Here is a 21,477-nt window from a genome sequence, read left to right as displayed (position 1 = left end):
ATGGCTGCACAGTATTCCATGGTGTATATGTGCCACATTTTCTTAATCCAGTCTGTCACTGATGGACATTTGGGTTGATTCCAAGTCTTTGCTATTGTGAATAGTGCCGCAATAAACATACGTGTGCATGTGTCTTTATAGCAGCATGATTTATAATCCTTTGGGTATATACCCAGTAATGGGATGGCTGGGTCATATGGTACTTCTAGTTCTAGATCCTTGAGGAATCGCCATACTGTTTTCCATAATGGTTGAACTAGTTTACAATCCCACCAACAGTGTAAAAGTGTTCCTATTTCTCCACATCCTCTCCAGCACCTGTTGTTTCCTGACTTTTTAATGATTGCCATTCTAACTGGTGTGAGATGGTATATCTCATTGTGGTTTTGATTTGCATTTCTCTGATGGCCAGTGATGATGAGCATTTTTTCATGTGTCTGTTGGCTGTATGAATGTCTTCTTTTGAGAACTGTCTGTTCATATCCTTTGCCCACTTTTTGATGGGGTTGTTTGTTTTTTTCTTGTAAATTTAATTTTATTTTTTATAGAGACTGTGATGCCCAGGCTGGCCTGAGGCAATCCTCCCACCTTGACCTCCCAAAGTACTGAGATTATAGGTGTGAGCCACCACACCCACCCTAGGTCTTGCTGTCTCTCTCACTGTCCTCCAACAGGGCAACCCTTTTTCCAGTCGAGCCAGATCATCTACCCTGAGTCCTCTCCAGTAGGAAACACCATCACTGTCCTTAAAGCTCAACTTCAGTCTCAGCAGTTTTAGGAAGCCCTCCTGTTAGCACTCTCCTCCCCTGGCATGGCATCAGCCACATGTGTCCTGGCCACACCTCATGGCCCTCACTTGTATAACAGATGGCATTTTCTTCTGAGTTATTTCATGTATGTTTTATATTCCCAGTTACAGTAAAAAATCATAGCCGGACAGTACCCAGAATCCTCAAACATTTCTTTCTTAACTCGGCTCCATTTTTAACATGAAAACAAATAATTAGGGAATATTCCAACAACCCAAACTGTCAACTTCCTGGAGAGAGACTGAACTTGATCATATTCATCATTACAGGTTTGACCCTCCAGGCCTGTCCGTGACCACCAATATCTGGGAGGAATACCTGGGGCTACACAAATGACTCAGGCAAATTCTCAAATCTCTATTGGCTTACGAGCAGAAAGCTTCATTTTAGATTTTATCAAAGATTGAAATAAGAGGTTTTTCAGATTAAATCCTCAGATACCCTAAAACTCAAGTCAAAATTTTAATTTCTCACAGAACTTGTTTGTAAAGATTCGCTTAGATCACACATTTCCTGCAAGCAGGACTGCCAGTTACCCTCTCTCTGCATACTCAACTTCACAGAAGGGGTCAGTCAGACAAGCGAGGCAGGACCCAACATCATGCAGATCTCGCACCTGATAAATACTAAAAGTAAGGCTTGTCCATCCTGAGGGGAGAATGGAGGTGGGGAGAGGCTGAAAAGAAGAGAAGCAAAGAGTACAGTGGTCCCTGTAAACTCAGATTGGGGGGTTCAGAAAGCCGCTCGTCTGGGGGTGCTCAGAGTGCATGCCAATGCACAGGTGGCCAAGGAGGGAGCCCTACCATCCAGCTCCTTCTCAATGGAGTCCATCCTGTGTGTCACTTCATCCTGAAGAGATTCCACGTGGGTCAGCAGGTTAAACTGCCACTGGTGCTGGGAGCTCAGCAGCCCCTCTCCGCCTCTGTCCAGCAGCTTCCGAGCAGGGGCTTCCTCTGGTAGGGCCTTTTTGGAGACATATTCTTTCACCTGGGGATGCAATGGCATGGAAATTACTGAATGGAGATAGCCCCTGGCCCATTTTTCAACCAGCCAGCGTTTGCAGCCATCTGAAATACTAGCTGCAGTTTCAATACTCCAAATTCCTACCTCCCTTTCCTATTTCCTACTTCGGAACTGGGCAGAAGCTTGCCCACTGTACCAATTCCAACGACCTCAAGGTAGCACTCTAGCTCGGGGACCCACAGCTGCTTCCTACTGACTGGGCCAATGTCCTAGCCTCACAGAATGGCTTTCAGAGCCCTGAGAGCTGATTAGAGCAGGGCTAGTGCAGACGAGGGTTAGTACACGGGAGTCACACCAACGAGTTTCAAGTCTCAGCTCCATCTCCTGCTGAATGTGCGAGTCTGGATGGACTACTTCATGTCCCTGAGCCTCTGCTCCCTCAGTGGAAGGATGGGGGTAGTAAAACCTATTTGGAAGGTTCACAAGGATGATATAGGGTAAGGCACATAAAAGCAAGGTCAGCTTACAGTCAGCTTACCATCAATGGAAGAGACTGTTAACCCTGGTTGCTTTGCTGCGGCCCAGTATTTCTGACTTTGTTTTATGTGCCAGATACCTCTAGGAAACCTGCCTGATCCATAGGACCACAAACCTTTTCTAGGATTTAGTAACTCAACCTTTCATTCATCCATTTGAAATGAAATAGATTCTAGCCAATATTTATTTAGTACTTACTATGTGCAAAACAATGTGCTGAGGGATTTTCACAAATACGTTCCACAGTAACTGAGGGGGCTTCACTGGCCCCATTCTACAGGCAAGAAAACAGGTCTGGTCAGGAAGGTGAAGTAACCCGCTCAGAATCACAGTAAAGGGCTGAGCCCAGAACTGAAACTGCGTCTGTCTCAAGACTGTGTCCTTACTACCTTGCCCAACACTGTTTAGACACAGTCAAGGACACAAGGATGAATGAGGTACAATCCCCTCCCTTGAGGGGCCTGTAATCTAGGATCCCCTTGGCACCATGCAGCAATGTATTTAACGCTGTTGACACCAACCTGCAGGAGAAAGTCTGGGAAGTAAGGATGATGAGGCAGAGGAACTCTCAAATCATACAAAGCCTCACTGACAACTGAGGACAGGGCACAATGAGCCTAGTGAGCAGTTAGAGATGAAAACACCGGCAATGAGGTGACACAAGGGGGTTCTAGAAGAGAGTGACTTGAATAACAAAAAAACCAAAAGTGGTTCTTGGGAAAACTGATGAAACCAGCAATATTTTGACAAAGTGTACCATTTCTACCACAGGGCTTCAAAGTTAGAAGTCAAAATAAAGCTATCATACAACTGGATTGAAAAAATTCTGCCTAACAAAACATTTGACTCATTGTTTGCTCATGCTAAGAATTAACATCTAGGTGAAATTATAATGCAAACTGCCTTAAAGAAAAGATGAGTTTTCCTAACTCAATTCTCCTTGCTACTTCCCACCTCTCCCTTCCTCTGCACCCACGCCCCCACGACCCACCACTCTTGACTATGCCATTTTGTGGGTGCTTCCTGGAACCTAGGATCTTTGGCTTAAGTGGGCTCTCCTGACTTTGCACCCATTTGCTTACCAAAATATCTATGGTAAGCAAATTTAAATACAGTTTTATTAATAAATATCTTCCACAGAACATTCAGACCTAGGAGGAGAACTTACAAGCACTCACGCAATGAATGAAGAACAAGTACAAGCCAGCCACATACCTTTGGGGAGCTGGGTTTGGGGTCACTGTCCCCCCTGCTCCTGTCTTGGTCTAGAGGCCAGCCCAGGCGTGGGGAGAGGGAATCATCGCCGTTCTCGTGGAGGGGGTTGACCGCATCATCGAGGGCAGAGCCCCTCGTCTCCACCACCAGCTTCTGCTCCACGGCAGGGTAGTAGGCACGGGGCTTCTGGTAGCAGTGCTCACTGGTGATATAGGACTCCTCCACAGAACGCGGCAGGGGCAGGGCCAGGGGCCTGGGCTTCTCCACTGCCCCGTTCAAAGTTCTATAGCTTGGGGCTTCCTCCTTGCTCCTGGTGTCAGTGACAGGGATGTTTTTGAATTGAGATCTCCCCTCCCCTGAGTGCTGTTTCCAAGGCTGGCACCACAGTGGCAGATCAGGATGCTCCCGGCTTCTGTTGAGAGGACAAAGAGGGCATGGGTTTTGGAGTAACTGGACCATTGCAGGGGTTCCCAATTCCTAAATACTCTCCCAGTAGGGAGAGCAGCTCCACCTAGGCCATCTGACCACACACTACCATTTGCTAAACAAGAGGGAATGTGAATCTGTGGTCTCCTAGGAGACCACTCCTTAGTGAGCTTCCACTGTGGTCACACACGGTGAGTGGGACTGGACTCTCACTCAGAAGACCTGAATGGATTTCAACTCTGGGACAACTCACTCAACCAGCCTCATTCCTACTTCCTCCTCTGTGAAACTGGGCTAATTATCTGTCTGATCTGTCTGCTATCGTAAACCAAAAATAAAATTCTAAGCCCCTCAACCAACTTGAATGGACCCCTCTTAGCCAAGAGCATTCCAACATTAACCTGAAAAACTAGTTCAGGCCACGATGGGAAGGGAGTCAGACAAGCCTTCTACCTTTGGAATTCATGCACAACTGACCAGCATTAACATTAAAACAGAGACCCTAAGACTGACAAAACAGACTGTTTGTAGCAATAAGATATCAACATAACAGATAGCAGGTACTGCAATAAATCAAAGTATTTTACCCCAAAATATATTTCTTTGACATATTTTGAACTAGCCCTGCAAAACTGTCTCTTGTGGGGAAATCTACATTCTATAGAGAATCCCCTTTCCTTTCCAGGTCTTTTCCTGTTCCAGGAGAAAATTAAGTAAGAGTCTGGCACCTTTTTAGGTCTGATAAGAAACATTTACGATCTATTCTCTCTGAATCCTGCTACCTGGAGGCTTCATCTACATAGTAAGAACTCTGGTCTCCACGACCCCTTATTTTAACCCAGACACTCCTTTCTTCCTTCCTTTCTTTCTTTTGTTTTCTTTCTTTCCTTCCTTCCTTTTCTTTCTTTCTCTTTCTTTCTTTCCTTCCTTCCTTTTCTCTTTCTTCTTCCTTTCCTTCCTTTTGTCTTCCTTCTTTCCTTTTCTCTTTCTTCCTTCCTTTCCTTCCTTTTGTCTTCCTTTCCTTCCTTTTCTCTTCCTTCCCTTTCTTTTCTCTTCCTTCCTTCCTTTCCTTTTCCTTTCTTTCCTTCCTTTTCTCTTCCTCCCTTCCCTTCCTTTTCTCTTCCTCCTTCCCTTCCTTTTCTCTTTCTCCCTTCCCTCCCCTTCCTTCACTTTCTCTTTCTTCCTTCCTTCTTCTTTCTTTCTTTCTTCTTTTTCCTTCCTTCCTTCCTTTTCTATCTCTCTCTCTTTCTTTCTTCTTTTTTTTTGACAGAGTTTTGCTCTTGTTGCCCAGGCTGGAGTGCAATGGTGCAATCTCAGCTCACTGCAACCTCTGCCTCCAGGTTCAAGCAATTCTCCTGCCTCAGCCTCCCAAGTAGCTGGGATTACAGGCATGCACCACCATGCCCAACTAATTTTGTATTTTTAGTAGGGATGTGGTTTCTCCATGTTGGTCTTGAACTCCCGACCTCAGGTGATCCATCCACCTCAGTCTCCCAAAGTTCTGGGAGCCCAAAGGCATGAGCCACTGCGCCTGGCGACAGGCCTTTAGATAATAACTTAACTCTTTAGATAATAACTTAACTCTTTCAATCAATTGCCAATCAGAAAATCTTTGAATCTACCTATGACCTGGAAGCCCACCCACCCCTCAAGTTGTCCTGCCTTTCTGGACCCAACCAATGTACTTCTTATATGTATTGATGTCTTATGTCTCCCTAAAATGTATGTAGCCTGTATGTAGCCTGACCACCTTGGGCTCATGTTCTCAGGACCTCCTGAGGCTGTCTCACAAGTCAAGGTCCTCATATTTGGCTCAGAATAAATCTCTTCAAGTATTTTACAGAATTTGACTCTTTTTGCCAACACGATCAACCACTGAGTTTCAGAACAATTAAGTGAATTAATGGTGGCCTAAAGTGCTCTTCAAATGTGACTTACTAAAAATAAGCTTAACTTATTAATAAACAGTTACAATGATCCCAACATGTAATGGCATTCAATTACAAAAATACAATGATTACCCAGGGGTTACAAAAATAAAATCAACTGTCATTTATGTATAGGCCATTAATGATAAAGCTTCTAAAAATTATTCTGAAACTTTGTTTTCACCATTCCAAAGAAAAAAGTTTGTTATTGAAGAAAAGAACAGGGATTCTTACCCTTTTTAGGGCCACAGACTCCTGTGAGCATCTATTGAAAGCTGTGCTTCCATGTATGTGCACATAAAATGTTGTGGATGCCTTCCTGTACCTTCCTGTGAAAGTGGAAGTGGCCATATACATGAAGGCACAGAGTCATGTTACAGAACTAAAATTCTGCTCCCAAGGGCCTACAACTATCCCGTCTCAGCTCTCCTACTCCAGCAATCCCATACCACTGCTAGCCACTGAGGAAGAGGGGGAAACAATTGGCATCAATTGTTTGGGACACCTCCAGACAGGTTATCAGCCTGTCCCAGGAACCTACTCAGGACCCAGACATACCACTGAAATCACAATTGCTCAGGGGAAATGGGAGTCATCGTTAACTTTCATGTCCACTACCTGTTAACATGGAACACACGAGCCAGAGTACAGACCTGCTCTTTATTAAAAAATCCATTAAAGTCTTTGCTTCCTCCCACCTACAATTTTCACCATTCCAGCTGGGATCTGAAGGTGCTACTCCTCACAAGCATGACCCTGCCATTTCCTTGCAAGCCCTGTCAATCATGAAGAAGGTAAGCACAGCCATCCAGGCCATGTTTTTTATGGTGACAGATGCTCTGAAGTTAGTCCCAGTTTTATTGTTTGTCTTTGAAAATAAATTCACCGGGTCACTGGGGAACAATATTTCTGAGAATAAAAGCCCAGAGCCCGTGACAACGGAGACCATCCATGAATACAGAGACACACTGGGGCCACCTTCCCCTTTCCCAGGATCTTTTCTCCATTCATAATAAGTACCAAGATCTTCCTATGCCCTCTTCTGAATTGCTAGAAGACAGATTTAATTCTACTACAAACAAAGTCATTTCTATAAAGATGGAGGATCTAGATAAGGATTCAGAAGGGACAAGGGGCTGGGCGCAGTGGCTCACACATGTAATCCCAGCGCTTTAGGAGGCTGAGGCAGGCAAAGCACTTGAGCCCAGGAGTTCGAGACCAGCCTGGGCAACATGGCAAAACCCAGTCTCTACTAAAAATATGAAAACTAGCCAGGCGCGGTGGTACATGCCTATAATCCCAGCTACTGGAGAGGCTGAGGCATAAGAATCACTTGAACTAGGGAGGCAGAAGTTTCAGTGAGCTGAGATTGTACCACTGAACTCCAGCCTGGGTGACAGAGTGAGATCCTTGTCTCAAAAACAAAAAAAGAAGGGGCAAGCCTCCAGAATATGGGCCAAGGCCAGGAACACTGACATTTCAGTAAGGAAAAAAGAGAACAGCATCTGACAGAACCCTCAAATGAAAAGAAATGCAGGCGCCTGTAGGCCCAGCTACTCAGGAAGCTGAGGTGGGAGGATAACAACTATTATTTTTAAAAAGTTCGGCCCTATTAAGACTGTTGAAAAGAAAATAATAAAAATAAAAGAAATATGAGCCAGACACAGTGGCTCACACCTATAACCCCAGCACGTTGGGAGGGCAAGGCAGGTAGATCACTTGACCAGCCTGGGCAACACAGCAAGACCCCATCTCTTAAAAAAAAAAAAAAAAAAAAGGGCTGGGCACGGTGGCTCAAGCCTGTAATCCCAGCACTTTGGGAGGCCGAGACAGGCGGATCACGAGGTCAGGAGATCGAGACCATCCTGGCTAACACGGTGAAACCCCGTCTCTACTAAAAAATACAAAAAACTAGCTGGGCGAGGTGGCGGGTGCCTGTAGTCCCAGCTACTCGGGAGGCTAAGGCAGGAGAATGGCATAAACCCGGGAGGCAGAGCTTGCAGTGAGCGGAGATCCGGCCACTGCACTCCAGCCTGGGCGACAGAGCGAGACTCCATCTCAAGAAAAATAAATAAATAAATTAATTAATTAATTATTTTTAAAACCACATTTAAAAAAAGAAATATAGCAAAGTTTACAATCAGGAGTAGCCCAAGGTTTCCCAGGCACTCATGTGGACCACCATCCACCTACTTCATTTAATTGCTGCCATCTCATTAAAAACAAACTCATTTGGTTTATATGGGGTTAAGTTTTCCTATTTTATGAAATGTGAGGAAATAGCTAGTCTCTGACATCCTATCTAGGGCTGTCATTTGATTCAGTTCACCTCAACAGATTCTGTCACAGCAACTGCTAATTGCCCCAGCATCCAACTTCTCCTTCTCCTTTTATCCCCACCCCCACCCCTACTCCTAAGTATAAGCAGGCCTGTGGCCACCTGCCTAACCTGCCCTGCCATTAGGCCTGTCCAAGAAACTATTTGCCCTCCCTCTTCTTTTTCTCTTTTCCCCCTCCTGGGGACTGTGGCAGGCTGAGGTGCAGGTGAAACTGCTTCAACCATGCAAATGGGGGTAATCCCAAGAGAATACCAGAACAATAAGACAAAAGGAACCTAAGACCATACAGATAAGGGGAACCCTAAGAGAATGCTGGAGCCATAAGACAGAAGGAAACAAAGTTCCCAACCCCACAGATGGAATCCTGGAGAAAGGCCACTTACCTAGCCTAGATCCCTGCCTAGCCTTGAACCATTCATTTATATGAGAAAGAAACTTGTTTCGTTTGAGCCTCTATTTGGGGGGTCCTTGTTATAGCAGCTCAGCTTTTACCCAAACCAACGCAGACCCTTGTTGAACGTTCCCTCCTCTACCACCTTTGTCACTCAGATCTTGAAGCCAGGACTCTGTGTGCCAGAGAGCACAAGAGGAAGCAGATTCCCATCTCGCCATCTCAGGGCCCTGATGCTCCACTCTGCCTGACACCAGGCCTCCTCTAGGACTAACCAGCACAAAGGAAATCCTATCCAGGAGTGGCCTATCAAGTCTTAACTCACTCATGGCCCTAGTCTGTCACTGTTTACAACTTAAATAAAAGCAGTCCCTGACACAGACTATACTAAAACCAAAAGAAAGCTCACAAGGTCATGCAGTATCACATAGAGAGACAGTTAGAAAAGTACCTGACAGAGCCTGGATTTGAATTCTAGTCCAGGCTCTACCCATGGAAACCATGGAAGAGGCACTACCCCACTCAAGGCCCTGTTGCTGTATGGGGTAAAGTAGGGTAGGTTATAAAAGCCAAGAGACCGGCCAGACGCAGTGGCTCACGCCTGTAATCCCAGTACTTTGGGAGGCTGAGGTGGGCGGATCACTTGAGGCCAGGAGTTCAGGACCAGCCTGGCCAACATGGTGAAACCCCATCTCTACTAAAAATACAAAAATTAGCCAGGCGTGGTGGCATGTGCCTGTAATCCCAGCTACTTGGGAGTTTGAGGCAGAAGAATCGCTTGAACCCAGGAGGTGGAGGTAGTAGTGAGCCAAGATCATGCCACTGCATTCCAACCTGGGTGACTGAGTGAGACTCTGTCTCAACAACAACAACAACAAAAAGCCAACAGACCCCAATAAAAGCCACATGTGTTTATCACAGCTTACATGAAATTGGGTCATCTGACATATAGAATGCAACCACAGGAGGAAATTCACACTAAATTTCATTCTCTGGCCACTAAAAGCCAAAAGGCCAGCTTCAAAGGTTTAAAGCTTTTCTGTATCAGCAAACCACCAAGAGACATTTTTACTGAGCAACCATTGTGCTAGAGAACAGGCCTGCCAACAATATCTGTTCTAGCGGCTTTTTCAATTTTACCTTCTTTACCAATCAAGAACGTTTAGAATGAGCTGAGGCAAGCCTGGGCACGGTGGCTCATGCCTGTAATCTCAGCACTTAGAGAGGCCAAGATGGGCAGATCACTTGAGGTCACCTGGCCAACATGGTGAAACCCTGTCTCTACTTAAAATACAAAAATTAGCTGGGCATGGTGGCAGGCACTTGTAATCTCAGCTACCCAGGAGGCTGAGGTGGGAGAATCGCTTGAACCCGGGAGGTGGAGGTTGCAGTGAGCCAAGATCACGCCACTGCACTCCAGCCTGGGTGACAGAGCAAGGCTCTGTCTCAGAAAAAAAAGAAAAAAAAAAAAAGAATGAGCTGAGTTGCTTGAGCCCAGGAGTTTGAGGCTGCAGATGATCGCAACTGTGAGTAGCCACTGCACTCCAGTCTGGGAAATAAAGCAAGACCCCATGTCATTAAAAAAAGAAAAGGAATATTTAGCATGAAAGGGATAAACAAAATATGGCATACACATAAAATGAGTTATTAGGAAGAAATTCTTACATATGCTATAACATGGAAGAACTTTGAGGACATTATTCTAAGTGAAATAAGCTAGTCACAAAAAGACAAACACTATATGACTCCACTTACATGAGGTCTCTAGAGAAGTCAAATTCAGAGAGGCAGAAAGTAGGATAGTGGCTGCCAGGGGCTTTGGGGAAAGGGAAATGGACAGCTGTTGCTAAAGGGTATAGAACTTCAATTTCACAAGGGTTTTAGAGACTGGTTGTAAAGCAACGTGAATGACAACTGTGCAACTGTACACTGAAAAATGGTTAACATGGGGCTGGGTGCAGTGGCTCACACCTAGAATCCCAGAACTTTGGGAGACCGAGGTGGGCGGATCACCTGAGGTCAGGAGTTCAAGACCAGCCTGGCCAACATGGTGAAACCCTGTCTCTACTAAAAATACAAAAATTAGCCGGGTGTGGTGGTGTGCACCTGTAGTTCCAGTTACTCAGGAGGCTGAGACAGGAGAATCACTTGAATCTGGGAGGCGGAAGTTGCAGTGAGCCGAGATCGCACCACTGCACTCCAGCCTGGGCAACAGAGCAAGACACTGTCTCAAAAAAAAGAAAAAGGTTAAGATGGTAAATTTTATATTATGTATATCTTGCAGCAATTAAAAACAAAATAACTCAGCCAGGTGCAGTGGCTCATGCCTGTAATCCCAGCACTTTGGGAGCCCGAGGTGGGTGGATCACTTGAGGTCAGGAGTTCAAGACCAGCCTGGCCAACATGGTAAAACCCCATCTCTACAGAAAATACAAAAAACTAGCCAGGCGTGGTGGCAGGTGCCTGTAGTCTCAACTACTCAGGAGGCTGAAGTGGGAGAATCGCTTGAACCCAGGAGGTGGAGGCTGCAGTGAGCTGAGATTTTGCCACTGCATTCCAGTGTGGGTGACAGAGCAAGACTCCATTTAAAAAAACAAAAACAAAAACAAAAACTCAGAACTGTACACCAAAACAAAAAACAAATCAAAATACACACACCATGTCTTGATTCTGGTGGTGGCTTCATGGCTGCATACAATGTCAAAATTCAATGAATTCTTAAAATGGATGAACTTAATTATATGTAAGATACTACTCAATAAAGTTTTTTTTTTTAAGAATGTTTATCGCATAATTGGTAATTTTTAGTAAATGTCTCAAAGTCAGTTTTATGATTTGATTGCTTTGGTAGCTTTCCAATTTCACAGATTGACCCAGCCCCCAGACCATGCCAAACCAGACTGCTCCCAACACTGCAGGTGCCACACTTACTGCAAGATGCTCATCTTGAGCTGCAGGCCATGCAGAACCTCAATCACTCTCTGCACATCACCAAGAAGCTGGTGGGTAGCCACGATCTTCTTGGCATTCTGATGGGAGTAGTTCTCTTCTAGAAATGCCAGGCCATGCATATGTCCCCTGCTCAGCCACTCCTTGTCATACCAGTACTTGAAGCCAGGCCTCTGACCTACAGCAGTGACAACAAGAGGGTTAAAACATGGCCTGAAGGAAACCCAGGCCGTTTCATCACTATCATACAATTACCGTACAAACTACTGGAAGAATAGATTAGTATATTTATTTTGTTCATTGATTCATCCAGTGTACCTTTTCTTGGCACCTACAATATGCTGGGCTCTCTATTAGGTAGTGGGGACAAGGTAGTGAATAAGGCATGTACTTCCTGATTTCCTGGAACTGGCCAGAGGTGAGCTGGGCACCTGGATTATCTCTAAATTTAAATCATAATATTCTCTTAAAACCTTCCATTGCCTCCTACTCTTAAAACCTTCCATTGCCTCCTACTGCTCAAAGGAGAATACCCAAAGCCCTAACTCTCTAACTCTGGCTTACTGAGGCCCACAGGACCCAGTTCCTTCCTGCCTTCCCCTCCATACCCTTACACTGGCCTCGTTTCAGTTTCTGAAACACATCAAACTCTTTGCAGCCTCAAGACCTTCACTTGTGCATCCCTTCTGTCTGCAGCACTATTCCCCAAGCCTTTGCAGGGTTGGCTCCTTACCACCTCCTCAGGAAGGCTTTTTTTTTTTTCCTTTTTTGTTGACAGGGTCTCACTCTGTTGTCCAGGCTACAGTTAAGTTAGGCATGATCATGGCTCACTGCAGCTTCAACCTCCCTGGGCTCAGGTGATCTTCCCACCTCAGCCTCCCAAGTATTTGGGACTACAGGTGTGCACCACCATGCCTGGCTAATCTTTCTTTCTCTCTTTCTCTCTCTCTTTTTTTTTTTTTCTTGATGGGGTGTTGCCATGTTGCCCAGGAGTGCGGCCTTCTGCTACTTCCCAAAATTGAGAGCATCCTCTGTGCCTCACAGTCATCTTATCAATTTTCCCATCATGGCATTCATCACTACCTTACACAGTCTTGTTTACTGAACTTGTTTTAACTTCTGTTTCTGGCTCCCAACCCGGCTAAGAGCCAAAAGAGTAGGAACGATCTTGTTCATGGTTGTATCCCCAGTGCCTGGCAAAAGGCATCTTGAATGAACTTATCAAATCAATGGAAAGATGCCTCGAGGCCCCCTGCAAATGTACCATCTACCACCTAACTCAACAGATGATCAGGCCCCTTCCCTTCTCTGCACCTGTTACCCATTCATTAGAACAACATAGGAACTGGATGGCTTTAGCCATCCTATTGTTACAGGACTCCTTAGGAAGGACTGAAAACATAAGCACATGTGACTTATCAACATGACCTGCTCCAAAGTCCCAGGGAAAAGCTTTCAACCAGACTGTTGTAAACTGTCAATATCTATACAAACCTGAAAAACCCAGGTGATTCCTATTAAGGTCTTTGAGCTACTTCTGGCTTTACTAATATACATGGTAGGGATACACCTTGATTCTGTTAAAAATATTTTTAAGTAGCCTTTAAAAATTGAATCTGTTAAATTTTTGGTCCAACCCACTGCAGAGTCAGTCTATACATGTAGACCCTGTGGCAGACATGCTGTGCTCAGTTCAAGGAAGAGTCTATTCACAGTCTTGGTGATTAAAGTCACAGAAGTTCAGTGAGTGCACAGGATTTGATGAAGAGGGTGTGTGTGACTTCTAAAGAAGGAAAAGTAGAGAAAGACACGGTAGGGAAAAAAAGATTTTTAAAAGGTATGCTAAGGAGCCTTCAGGATTATATGGGGGAAGCTCAGAGGCAGCTGCTGCAGGCGGTGCCTAGAGCAGCAGGATTCAGAGCTGCACTACCTGTTTTACAAGACAAAGATATGAGACAACTGGTTCTCATCGCCTGTCTGGCATCGGCTGGTGGTGTGATCTTGGGCCAGTCATGTCCCTTCTGGATTCGTGTTTGTTCACCTGTCAAATCTTCTGACTACATTATTTCCTTCGGATAAAGGGACAAGTGGAGGCAGATGCTTCTAGGTCTATGGACTTATTTAGTACAAAGAGACAGTGTCACAACAGAGGACTTCAGGCCCAGAGGGGACCTGCTTGCTGTTAAATGAACTGGTGGCCAGTCCCTCCCTAGACAACCAACAAAATCAAGAGACCTGGCTCTGCAAACCAGTTCTAATTCCAATTTGCTTTATGAGGAAAGTCAACTGTATCCTCAAGGATCAATTTCTTCCTCCTAAGCAAAACTGGGTGTAGGAGAACCAGGCCCACCTCATCAGACAGAAAGGAGTAGCGGAAGCAGAGGCTCTCAAGCATTGTCTAGCTCTAAAGGAATCAGGGGACTAGAGCTGAGGGAGAACCTTACAAGTGGTAATGGGAGACAATGTCACCATCCCATGGAAACTAAGACAATGAACTGCATATTTACAATCCATTCCTTCTAGAAAGGAGCAACCAAGAGTCACAGGTGACCCCTATAGCCATGGAACTAACTGATCCTGCTAAGTAATTAAGTCACTGCTCAGGGTGGCAACAGGCTCTACCCAACCATGCCTTCCTCCTTCCCCTCAAGGGCATTTCTCCCTTCAAGATGGCAGTGATGTGATGAAGGGCAGATGTTGCCACGGGGGGCAGAGGCAGGTTTCTAACCCTCCAACAGCCCCCAAAAGCCAAAGACAGAGCCCATATGCCCATCCTCATGAGTCCTCAAGAAAAGGAAAAGGTGCCACTTCAGCAGCACATACACTGAAACAGGAACAATAAAGAGAAGATTAGCATGGCCCCTACACAAGGATGACACTCAAACTTGGGAAATTTCTACATTTTTTTACAGAGCTTCAATCACACAGGATGAAAGTTCTAGAGATCTGCTGTACAACATTGTACTTACAGTTATTAACAACAATACTGTATTGTACACTTAAAAATTTGTTGAGGGTAGATCTCATGTTTTTTTGTTTTGTTTTTTTTTTGTTTGTTTGTTTGTTTGTTTGTTTTTTTGAGACAAAGTTTCATTCTTGTCACCCAGGCTGGAGTGCAATGGCACAATCTCGGCTCACTGCAACCTCCACCTCCTGGGTTCAAGCGATTCTCCTGCCTCAGCCTCCCAAGTAGCTGGGATTACAGGCACCTGTCACCATGCCCAGCTAATTTTTGTATTTTTAGTAGAGACGGAGTTTTACCACATTGGCCAGGCTGGTCTCGAACTCCTGATCTCAGTTGATCCACAAGCCTTAGCCTCCCAAAGTGCTGGGATTACAGGCATGAGCCACTGCGCCCGACCTCATGCATTTTTTCAAAACCATAATTAAAGAAAAGGAATAGTTCTAGCTCAAGGCCAGGCCTTCCACTAGGTGGGCCCCTTCACACATGTGCTCTTATTGCTACGTTCAGGACAGCTGGCCACCAGGCGGGATAGCAACAGAGGCGAGGAGGAGTTGGAGTCTAGCCGATGCTGAAGAAATGAGTCTCAAGACCACAGACATTTAAAATGTGTCATACACAGCCAGCTGTGCCAAGGAAAAGGCTACATACTGTTATATCCCTGACTCCAGAAATCTCTACCTGGAGGGTCTTGGCAAACATAACAGGTGTATTTCTCGGGCACATTTTCTTCCAGTAATCCCATGCAGACCCCATGCTGCCAGCACTGGCACTCTTCACACTGTTAGAATTAAAGAAGCAACAAAAATTAAACTCAGAAGGTGTTCTCCATCCAAAAGTAAGACCCACCTGCTGAGGGGAGGGGCGTGGGAGGATAGAAGGAGAGGGGAGGAAGGAGCACTCCCTCCTGACTAACGTGGAACTGAGCTGCTGCCACACATCTGGAACTGCACTGTCCAATATGGTAGCCACTAGCCACATGTGGCTCTACATTGAAATTAACATGGTAAGTTAAAAATTCAGTTCCTCAGTCCCATGAGTGACATCTTAAAGCTGAGTTGGAATTATGGCCCAGACACTCATTAGCTGTGTGACTTTGCATAGGTCAGTTCTCCTGGGCTTTATTTTCCCCATCTGCAAAATGGGATACATAATTCCTACCCTCCTCCTAGGGCTGTTTGTGAAGATTCAATGGGTCATTTATAAACGCTCCTATTATAGAGCCCAGCACACAGGTTTATGTAATAAGCTACTATTAATACTATTAACCACTAATGAGCAAGCCAATTCCCCAAGACCCCTGCTGGAGTAATCATGGGTTGGTACTTTGCATTTATTCTCTCTAAACCTTACCAAAGATCACACAGCTATCGAAAGGCAAAGGTGGATGAGAACATAAACCTGGCTTGTTGCTAAGCCAATTCTTTCAACCCAAGGCTCCACTTCCTTCCTTGAGTATTGAGGGGATGGGGGAGAGGGCCAGAAGGCAGAGAGGGAAAGGAAGGAGTTCACAATGAGGGTGGCACTGGGAGACATATGGACAGCCTGAGGATAGGTCTGAGAGCTAAGGGTCCAGAGGAGGGAATGAAAAGGAAAGGCGAACTCCTGAGGAGATACCAGGGCACTTCAAGCAATTCCAAACCAGGACCCTAAACCTTTAACTACCCAACCAAACAAATTAGCCCTAGAAGGTGGACAGTGAGCTTCCTGACATGACCTTGATGGTGGCCCACCAGCCTGGCCACTAGAAATCCAGACTAGATTCTGGATTTCTGGACTAGAAATCCAGAGCTCAAGATGGTCCTCAACCACTGGCAGTCACCTAGGTCCTAGCATCAAGAGGGCTTCCCTGAGCAGATGTAAGGTCTCTAGGAAGTTAATCACATCAGAATCAACGTGGGCAGAGCGGGAAGACAGGCTTTAGATATCTGTTTTAGATTCTTCAATTTACAGATGAGGAAACTAAGGCTCAGAGAAGAAATGTAAAGTGACAAAAAGGCGGTCAGTAGCAGAAAACAAACTAACAATTAAAAATGAAAGTCTATCTCACCAATGATTTTGTGTTTTGAAAACCAAGATTCACCAAAAATGAATCAAATACAGTTCAGTTTCAAAATGATAACTTTTTTTTTTTGAGATGGAGTCTCCCTCTGTCACCCAAGCTGGAGTGCAGTGGGACAATCTTGGCTCACTGCAACCTCTGCCTCCCAGGTTCAAGCCATTCTCCCACCTCAGCCTCCTGAGTGGCTAGGACTATAGGTGCATGCCACCACGCCCGGCTAATTTTTTGTATTTTTAGTAGACATGGGGTTTTACTGTGTTAGCCAGGATGTTCTCGATCTCACCTCATGATTCGCCTGCCTCAGCCTCCCAAATTGCTGGGATTATAGGTGTGAGCCACCGCACCTGGCCAATGATAACCTTTTTCATGTGCATATAACTAAAACACATTATTCCTTTAAATTAAGAAATGAATGAGAATAATAAACAAACTAAAAGATAAAATACCTAAGAATAACCATAAGCATGTAAGCCCTCTCTAAAAAACAAAAAAACATAAATACTATTTGAAGAACACAGAGACGTAAGTCAATGGTACAGTGCACCCTGTTCCTGGACAGCAAGAGTTAACATATGGATATCAATTATCCTTGGGTTAATTTATAAAAAGAATGTAGTCCTGGCCAGGCGCAGTGGCTCATGCCTGTAATCCCAGCACTTTGGGAGGCCGAGGCGGGTGGATCACTTGAGGTCAGAAGTTCAAGACCAGCCTGGCCAACATTTTTGAAACCCCATCTCCACTAAAAATACAAAAATTAGGGAGGCATGGTGGCAGGCGCCTGTAATCCCAGCTACTTGGGAGGCTGAGGCAGGTTCAAAATCTCTTGAATCTGGGAGGTGGAGGTTGCAGTGAGCTGAGATCACGCTACTACACTCCAGCCTGGGTGACAGAGCGAGGCTCCATCTCAAAAAAAAAAAAGTCTCAATAAAATAATAAATTAATAGTTTTGGAACTAGAAAAAAGAGCAATAAGGAGACACTAGCCATACCAGATATTTTAAAAATATTATAAAGGTACAATAGTTAAAATAGAATTGTATGAGCAAATATACAGACAGATTAATCGATGGAAGAGAGAACCAAAAAAAGATTCAAATACATTTAGAAAAGGAAGTAAATAAAGGTGGTATTTCAAACAGTGAGGTATGGTATTAGTACAATGGGGAGCCATAGTTCTCACTAATTACCTGGCAAAATTGCAGGTGGATCAAATATTTATATAACTTAAAAAAAAAAAAGGGCCAGGTGCAGTGGCTCTTGCCTATAATCCCCGCACTTTGGGAGGCCAAAGCGGGAGGATCTCTTGAAGTCAGGAGTTGGTCACCTGAGGTTACCCTGGCCAACATGGTGAGACCTCATCTCTACTAAAAACACAAAAAATTAGCCAGGCGTGGTGGTACACACCTGTAGTCCCAGCTACTCAGGAGGCTGAGGCAGGAGGATCACTTGAACCCAGGAGAGGAAGGTTGCAGTGAGCCGAGATCATGCCACTGCACTCCAGCCTGGGTGACAGTGAGGCTCTGTCAAAAAAATAAAATAAAATAAAGTAGGCCGGGCGCGGTGGCTCAAGCCTGTAATCCCAGCACTTTGGGAGGCCGAGACGGGCGGATCACGAGGTCAGGAGATCGAGACCATCCTGGCTAACATGGTGAAACCCTGTCTCTACTAAAAAATACAAAAAAAACTAGCCGGGCGAGGTGGCGGGCACCTGTAGTCCCAGCTACTCGGGAGGCTGAGGCAGGAGAATGGCGTAAACCCGGGAGGCGGAGCTTGCAGTGAGCTGAGATCCGGCCACTGCACTCCAGCCTGGGAGACAGAGCGAAACTCCGCCTCAAAAAATAAATAAATAAATAAATAAATAAATAAATAAATTAAATAAAATAAATAAAGTATGATTCAACCATTATGCAGAAAATAAAATTGTTTTTAACTTACATATTGCTAAATGAAAAAAGATGTTAAAAATACTATACATGTGGCTTGGCACGGTGACTCACGCCTGTAATCCCAGAACTTTGGGAGGCCAAGGCGGGCGGATCACCTGAGGTTGGGAGTTCAAGACCAGCCTGACCAACATGGTGAAACCCCCCCGTCTCTACTAAAAATACAAAATTAGCCAAGCATGGTGGTGCATGCCTGTAACCCCAGCTACTCGCAAGGCTGAGGCAGGAGAATCACTTGAACCCAGGAGGTGGAGGTTGCGGTGAGCCGAGATCACGCCATTGCACACCAGCCTGGGCGACAAGAGCAAAACTCTGTCTCAAAAAGAAAAGAAAAAAGAAAAGAAAAGAAAAGAAAAGAAAAGAAAAGAAAAGAAAAGAAAATACTACACATAAAATGCGAACATTTGCATTTAAACAAAAAAGAGATGGTTGCAAAGCAATGTGAATGTACTTAATATCACTGACTTGTATGCTTAAAAATGGTCATAACGGCAACTTTTAGGCAGGGCAGGGTGGCTCACACCTGTAATCCTAGCACTTTGGGAGGCTCAGGAGGAAGGATCATTTGAGGCCAGGAGTTTGAGACCAGCCTGAGGAACATAGTGAGATTCCATCTCTACAAAAAAAATTAAAGAAATTAGAAGGTGTGATGGTGTGTGCATGTAGTCCCAGCTACTCAGGAGGCTGAGGTGGGACAATCACTTGAGCCCAGGAGCTGGAGGCTGCCATGAGCTGTGATTGTGCCTCTGCACTCCAGCCTGGGTGACAAAGCAAGACCCTGTCTCAAAAAAGGAAAATATAAAAATAAAAAGGGTAACTTTTAATGTTATGTGTATTTTACCGAAAAATTTTTAAAAGGAAAAAATACATTTGCTATTGTTTGTTTAGCCATAGAATGTTTCTGAAAGGATATACAAGAAACTGATAAGGGCTGACTCTAGGGAATGGGTGGTTGGTGACAAGGTATTTCTCTGGTGATAAGGTATTTCTCTGTGTGCTTTCTGGACTTTGAATTATGTCAGTGCATTAGGTACCAACAAATAATATGAATTTTAAAATAACCAAAACTTTCAAATGGGCTTCTTTGTTTAAATTTTTATTTACTTAATTTTTATTCAATTTCTTGTAGAAACAGGGTCTCTCTGTGTTGCCCAGGCTGGTTTTGAACTCCTGGACTCAAAGGCTTCAGCCTTCCAAAGTGCTAGGATTATGGGTGTGAGCCACAGTGCTAGGTCATTAAAATGGGCTTCTTTTTAAAACTGCTACATAATCTTTACTGGAGTTGGGCACTTAATACATATTAATACTTGTTGTTGTAGGGCAAAGGTCAGCAAACTACAGCCCATGTGCCAATGCCAACTTGACTTGTTTTGTAAATAAAGTATTACGTGAACACAACCATATTCATTTGTTTAGGGGTTTTTGTTTGTTTGTTTTGTGAGACAGGGTCTCACTCTATTCCCCAGGCTGTAGTGCAGTGGTACTATCTCGTCTCCCTGCAGCCTTGACTGCCCAGGCTCAAGTGGTCCACCCACCTCCTGAGAAGCTGGGACGACAAGTGTGTACCATCACAATTAACTAATTTTTGTATTTTTTGTAGAGACAGGGTTTGCCATGTTGCCCAGGCTGGTCTTGAACTCCTGGCCTAAAGTGATCTGCCCACCTCAGCCTCCCAAAGGGCTGGTATTACAGATGTGAGCCACTGCACCCAACCATACAGGTGAAAATTTGTTTTACATATTGCCTACACCTGCTCAAAGAAAAATCCAGTATGCGCAACAAGACCTAAAAATTTATTATCTAGCTGTTTAAAAAAGCTTAACAAAACCTGCTCTATGGCAATTAAAATAATTTAAATATCAAATGTATTTCCTGATGTTCATTTTTATGTGGTAGCCAGATTCCTCAAATACCATGATTATTAAGTAGGATTTTAACCTTCTAGTGATTTAAATTAGCACTGGTAAATAAGATCAAATAGCGATATATATGAACGATGTTGATACTACCCATATAATGAAAATGATCCAAAAAGTTATTTCTCTATAGTAATACATACGCTTCTAGAAAACACACTCTAAATGTATTCTAGGATTATTCAAAATATCAATTTAAGGTAAAGATTTAAGAAAAATTTATTCATGTCTTCCTAATTAGATGGTGAATACATTTTAAAAGTTTAAACTGTATTTGTTCTAGCTAGCTCCCTCTAAATTTATGCCTTTTGCTAAAGTTATTGAGTGGAAAAGGTACATTGCTCTCAGTGACAAGACAGTCAGAAACTATCTCTCCTTAACACAAAGCCAGGTGGACATTCTTGGTTCAGGTGGACAGCACAGAAAAGTCCTCTGGAACAAAAGCCAAGAAGCTCTGAAGTGAGCTCGAGACACAAGGTCTTGTGGAGCCGGGGAAGTGGGTGATCAAGTTGGCTCCTGACTTCGCCATGCTCCTGGTGGCCCCGATTGCCCCGAAATTAGTTTCTTCATATAGCACATAACAGCACATTAACCTCTACCCTCAAACACCCCAAGACCCTTGCTACTTATAGAAAAGTCAATGGAGAAAGTACCAGAGTGGATCAGAAATGGGTTACATACTGTTAGGCAGAATAGCCTTGCCAGGAGGAACATTCATTCCTCACCCACTGAAGATTTTAACAGGCAGATAAAGGGCAAATCTGTCAGGCTAACAAGGCCTAGAACTGAGCATATGCTCAAGGATGACAGAGTAGAAACTAAAGATCTTTAACATCCTTTTAAAAACAAACTTAAAAAAAAAATCTACTAAAAAATAATAGTCTGAGTTATATAACCTTTCTTTTCTTTTCTTTTTTTTGGAGGGGGACAGGGTCTCATTCTGTCACCCAGGCTGGAGTGCAACAGAACGACCACGGCTTGCTGCAGCCTTGAACTCCCAGGCTCAAGTGATCATCCCACTTCAGCCTCCGGAGTAGC

General features: G+C 44.4%; 1 protein-coding gene and 1 non-coding gene across 4 annotated transcripts in view; one reads left to right on the top strand and one right to left on the bottom strand.

The window, feature by feature from the left end:
• The window catches only part of PHF20 (PHD finger protein 20), a 186,820-nt gene that overhangs the window by 13,077 nt on the left and 152,266 nt on the right, over nucleotides 1-21,477 (bottom strand). For all 3 annotated transcript variants that reach the window (XM_015149104.3, XM_077951704.1, XM_077951705.1), the window contains 4 exons: nucleotides 15,201-15,300; nucleotides 11,540-11,735; nucleotides 3,525-3,936; nucleotides 1,613-1,796 (listed from right to left, as the gene is read on the bottom strand). In XM_015149104.3, the coding sequence (XP_015004590.1) occupies nucleotides 1,613-1,796; nucleotides 3,525-3,936; nucleotides 11,540-11,735; nucleotides 15,201-15,300 (892 nt within the window). The remainder of the gene's footprint in view (nucleotides 1-1,612; nucleotides 1,797-3,524; nucleotides 3,937-11,539; nucleotides 11,736-15,200; nucleotides 15,301-21,477) is intronic.
• LOC114670732 (U6 spliceosomal RNA) lies at nucleotides 14,359-14,464 on the top strand. Its single transcript, XR_003720422.1, has one exon. It is a non-coding gene; the product is annotated as a U6 spliceosomal RNA (small nuclear RNA).

This window comes from Macaca mulatta, chromosome 10 (assembly GCF_049350105.2).
Source record: "Macaca mulatta isolate MMU2019108-1 chromosome 10, T2T-MMU8v2.0, whole genome shotgun sequence".
Lineage (NCBI taxonomy): Eukaryota > Metazoa > Chordata > Mammalia > Primates > Cercopithecidae > Macaca > Macaca mulatta.
The sequence above is the reverse complement of the archived record's forward strand: the minus strand, read 5'-3'. Positions and strand labels throughout refer to the sequence as shown.